This window comes from Alexandromys fortis, unplaced genomic scaffold, assembly GCF_014885135.2.
Source record: "Alexandromys fortis isolate MF-2015 unplaced genomic scaffold, M_Fortis_MF-2015_v1.1 scaffold_254, whole genome shotgun sequence".
Taxonomy (NCBI): Eukaryota; Metazoa; Chordata; class Mammalia; order Rodentia; family Cricetidae; genus Alexandromys; species Alexandromys fortis.
The window spans coordinates 1,692,806-1,697,372 of NW_026068130.1; the positions used below are offsets into that span (position 1 = coordinate 1,692,806).

At 45.2% G+C, this 4,567-nt stretch overlaps 1 protein-coding gene across 1 annotated transcript; it reads right to left on the reverse strand.

Moving 5' to 3' along the window:
- Window positions 1–1,690: 1,690 nt before the first annotated feature.
- LOC126490807 (olfactory receptor 12-like) lies at window positions 1,691–2,970 on the reverse strand. The gene has a single exon (XM_050125998.1). The coding sequence runs from the start codon at window positions 2,681–2,683 to the stop codon at window positions 1,691–1,693; it is 993 nt and encodes a 330-aa protein (XP_049981955.1). The 5' UTR covers window positions 2,684–2,970.
- Between the last annotated feature and the right edge of the window lie 1,597 nt (window positions 2,971–4,567).

Sequence of the window (4,567 nt, forward strand, 5' to 3'; positions counted from 1 at the left end):
ACACATCAAATCCACCCCTGAACAAGTCCTATGAATGTGCTTACAGATGCTGAGATTTGACAGTGCACTGGCCATGCTGTGCATGGATGACAACACCCCACATGCCGACCCCAAATTCTCAAGTTTACATTAACCCTTCCCTTTATCTGTAATGTTCCTTGAGCCTTAGAGGGGGTAATAGAGATTTCCATTTGGGGCTGAGCACTCAACAGTTGCTTATTCTTGGTACGTTTACCAGCTATGAAGTCTCTGCAATAATCACTGTCGACTCTACAAGATGTGTTTGTCAAATTGCCTTCTAAACATTTATGTTCATAGATTATAAGCATTTAATGCCTTCTAAAGGAAGGCCAAGTCATGGTCTAAAGTGGTACAGCCCCTAGCAAGTTCTCACAATCCTGTAAATACCCCTACTCATTCGTCTATAGTAACTCTAATGAAACTCATCTGATCGCCCCCTTGAAAGGGGCATAAAAGTAGAGGTGGGGATAGAATGAGAGAAAGATCAACAAGAATGGGAGGAAGAAGAAAGAGCAATGGGGTGCTTATGATCAAAATGTGATATATGCACACATAAGGATGTATAACTAGCGCATGTTCATGAGCTCCAATAAGATACATAAGAGAAAAGGAACATTATATATCAACACAGCTTATGATTAAGAAAAGAAAAGCACCTGCAGATCACAGCTAATGTTACACCACATAATCTCAGAAATGGACAAAACAGGAGAACTGCAGGATGCCCAGAAAGTAAAAACTAGGAGGAAGAGCAAGCCCTGCTTAGAGTGCAGATCCCCCTTGCAGGTCTCCAGGGAAGGAACAGCATGAGTTCTGAACACAGGGCAGGGAGGGACACAAGCCAGCCACATGTGCAGAGGGTAGCAGTCTATTGCAAAGTGTAGTTCACCAAGGCTTCAATCTTCCTCGGAGGATAAATTAACACCTTGATATTGTCACAAGCTGCCAGGACAGATATTAATGGTTCTCTGAACTGGGAATCTATCTACAGCTTCATCTATAAGCTGTGGCTGGAGGTGTAAGGGATATGCTGGGTGTCATTTGCATTTAGGTTTCTCATGACTCCAGCAGTACACTGTGATACCTCATGAGGAGGGCAGCTTCATGAGCAGAGGAAGGTAGAGGAAGCAGCACTGTTGTAAAACAGTGGAGGTAGTCTACAGAGTTTCTTTTTAGTCCATCCTCTTACAAGATCAATAAAAGAATGAATAGACACACAGGCTCTAAAAGTCACATTCTTAAATGCACAGAGGGAAGCTCTCACCTCATTAATATAAGACTCAGTGATAAAAGAAAAGGAAAGAGTTGTAGAGAAATGTGCCATTATGTAGCTTCACTGGGAGATGTTGACAATGGGTCTCAAACCTGGTTTCGGTCATAGTGCTCTGCGCTCTGTCAAACTAAAGGGATTCAGGATTCTTCCAACTATGGACCACTTGGTGGCAAAGAAGGTGCCTTATTCACATTGTGTAAATGTATGCTTAATAATACATATTCATGAAAGACAGGGTAGATTGGAAACAAACGTGCACGTTGGTGGATATATGGGTGGATGAATACCCCAATAAACCAAAAACAAGTAGGAAACAAGAGGAGAAAGAAAACAGGATACTTAGATATAAATACCATAAGATAGTCTGTCTCCAAAGGATCCTTTTCTTCTATGACCCTAGCATAGTCCATGATGGTGACACCAGCCACTGTTTTTCACTAGACTGTGTCTCTGTCCCAACCTCCTCAGGGCATCCTTTACATCCTTGTTGCGCAGACTGTAGATGAGGGGGTTGAACATGGGGATTACCAGGGTGTAGATGATGGAGACTAGCTTGCCCTTCTCCATGGATTCCATACCTCCTGGCTGTCCATATATTGCAAAACCAGTTCCATAAAACAAGGATACAGCTGTCATGTGGGAGCCACAGGTAGAGAAGACCTTGTGCCGCCCTGACCCTGACTGCATCCTGATGATGGTCACTGTGATGTAGCCATAAGAGATGATGATCACCAGAATTGCACACAGAATGATGAATCCAGAGATACCAAGGATGACAAGTTCATTGAGAGTTGTGTCTGCACAGGCAAGCTTGATCAGTGGGGGTATATCACAGAAGAAGGAATTGATGTGGTTGGAGCTGCAGAAGGGCAGCTGGAATGTGAGGCTGGTCTGGACAATGGCATTCAGGAAGCCAACACAGAATGTACCCAGAACCAAATGGGCACAGGTTGTAGGGCTCATGTTCACAGAGTATCTTAAAGGACTACAGATGGCCATGAAACGGTCATAGGCCATCACAGCTAAGAGGAAAGCTTCAATGGCACCCAACAAGGAGAAAAGGAAGAGCTGAGTGGCACATCCCTCAAAGCTGATGACCTTGGAAGAGGAGAAAATGTTGGCCAGAGCATTGGGCACAATAACAGAAGAGAGGCAGAGGTCGACAAAGGACAGGTTCTTGAGGAAGAAGTACATGGGGGAGTGAAGGCCAGCATCCAGGGTGATGACCGTGATCATGGTGAGGTTGCCCAGGACGGTCAGCACATACAGAGGCAGGAAGACAGCAAAGAGCAGGGCCTGGGTCTCTGCACCTCCTCCAAATCCAACCAGCACGAACCCCTGTAAGGACACTGCTGGTAGACTTCCATTTCTGTGGACTGGTTTGGCCATGAGTGTGGACAGCTGAAGAGAGAGAGGTGGAGGCAGAGAGAGGAAGCAGATCTCACCAGTACAGCTGGATGTTCCACAGGCTGCAGGAACTTGTTGGTGACCTGTTGTCCCTTGTGTAAAACTTCAGTAGCTGCTCTGATATCTTTTGAGATGAGCTGGTGTGTCCTGAAAAGTGAATTTCCTCAGATTTATTTAATTCATGAAGTTGTGCTGAGCCTTCCTGGGTGGAAGCCCGAGTTCATACTTTGAGGATAAAAAGAGACTCCAGACTAGTGATGTCCAGAGTACAGACAGTTTCTCAGTATCCCTATGCCTGCTTCTGGTTCCTGTGCTCACAGTACCAACGGACACCCTTAGCAGTGTCCTTGAAGCAGCTGTCTCCTGAGTTTCATTAAATATTCCACAGTTATTCACTTTACTGATTTGAAAATGTTTCTAAGGACCATTTGTCCTCAAAAAAAAAATTGGTTTGGGCGATTCCTTCCTTTATAGATTGGTATCAGAACAATAACATGCCCTTCCCAGACTCAGACTGTTTTGTGCCCCTGACAGGACTCTGATCTCACCTTAGCAGCTGTGGCTCAAATGCTGGCACACAGTGACAATCAATATGCAGACTCTGTTTGTTGATGTGACTGGTTCCTGGCAATGTCTAGATGTTGGAAATGATAGTGCGGGGCCAATACCATATCCTGAAAAATCGAGAACTTGGGAGCACACATATATGGGACACAGGTTTGGCCTCTAATCTGACTCATTGACAACTCTTCTTCCTGCTCCATCCTCAGCTTTGGGTTTCAAGGGTCTTTCACTTTGCCATTTAAAACCAGATCAGGCTGACATCTACCCAGTGTCTGGGCAATTCATGTTCACATTTATTTGAATGATTTCTACTTCAGAATGAATACAAATGTCCGGCCGAGCTAGCTATGATTGCTACTGTTTATCCCAGGAGAAATCAGGGAGGTTGCCAGAGTTAGGAACCTGGCTAGGGAGGAAGGAATGTCTGTTCCACAGCATGCTCAAAGCTCAGGGACTTCCCTCAGGTGTGTGGATCCAGCTGTTGCAGTATCTACCATACACTGCACACAGTGAGGTCATGGAATAGGAAGGGTTCTATGTGAGTCCAGCGTATACTACAGAGCTGACTTTTCCACTGAAAGCTCAAAGGTATGCAGGAAGATTTGTGCTCAAACTTGACACACATGACAGGGACCTAAGACCTTACCACATGGGTTTTCCTCATGACCTGTGTGATATGTATTGATATGTCTATGCCAAAGATGGTCCTATATTTCTTGTTATAAGCTTGTGAGGGGAAGCACAATCCCTCAAGCTTTCCAAGGATCAAATACATACATAGGCATATGTGGAAGGAGAAGGTAGCCATGGGAGGTCTGCTGTGGGAGAACAGTGTTCCATTGATGGTAAAGACGCAGCCTGTGCTCCTCTTAACCTTGCCCCTCCTAAGCCAGCAGCATCCCTGTGTTACATGATGGATGCAGAGCTTCATCCCACATGAATGCAGAATTGAGGCTGGTGTTCAAGATCATGACCCTGTGTGGGATGATGCAGAACTGCTAAATGTGACCTGGAATAATGTTAGGCTTGATCACCATAGGAAGTCATTATCTACAGAACTAGTCCACAATTATTCCTGAGTCCCACCCTGATGTCTGCCGTGTATGGCGTCTTCTACTTTTAGCATCCTTGACAGATAACATGCCGACCTTACCTTATCTAGGTGAGAGTCAGGACTCACACAAAGTCAGATACCACCATCCATGCTCCTCAGGTCCCCATGCTATTGAGGGTGGTCTGTGCTGAAGATGGACACTATGGGTTCCTTTTCCTTCTTGAGGTCAGCTATGGCTTCTCAGCAAT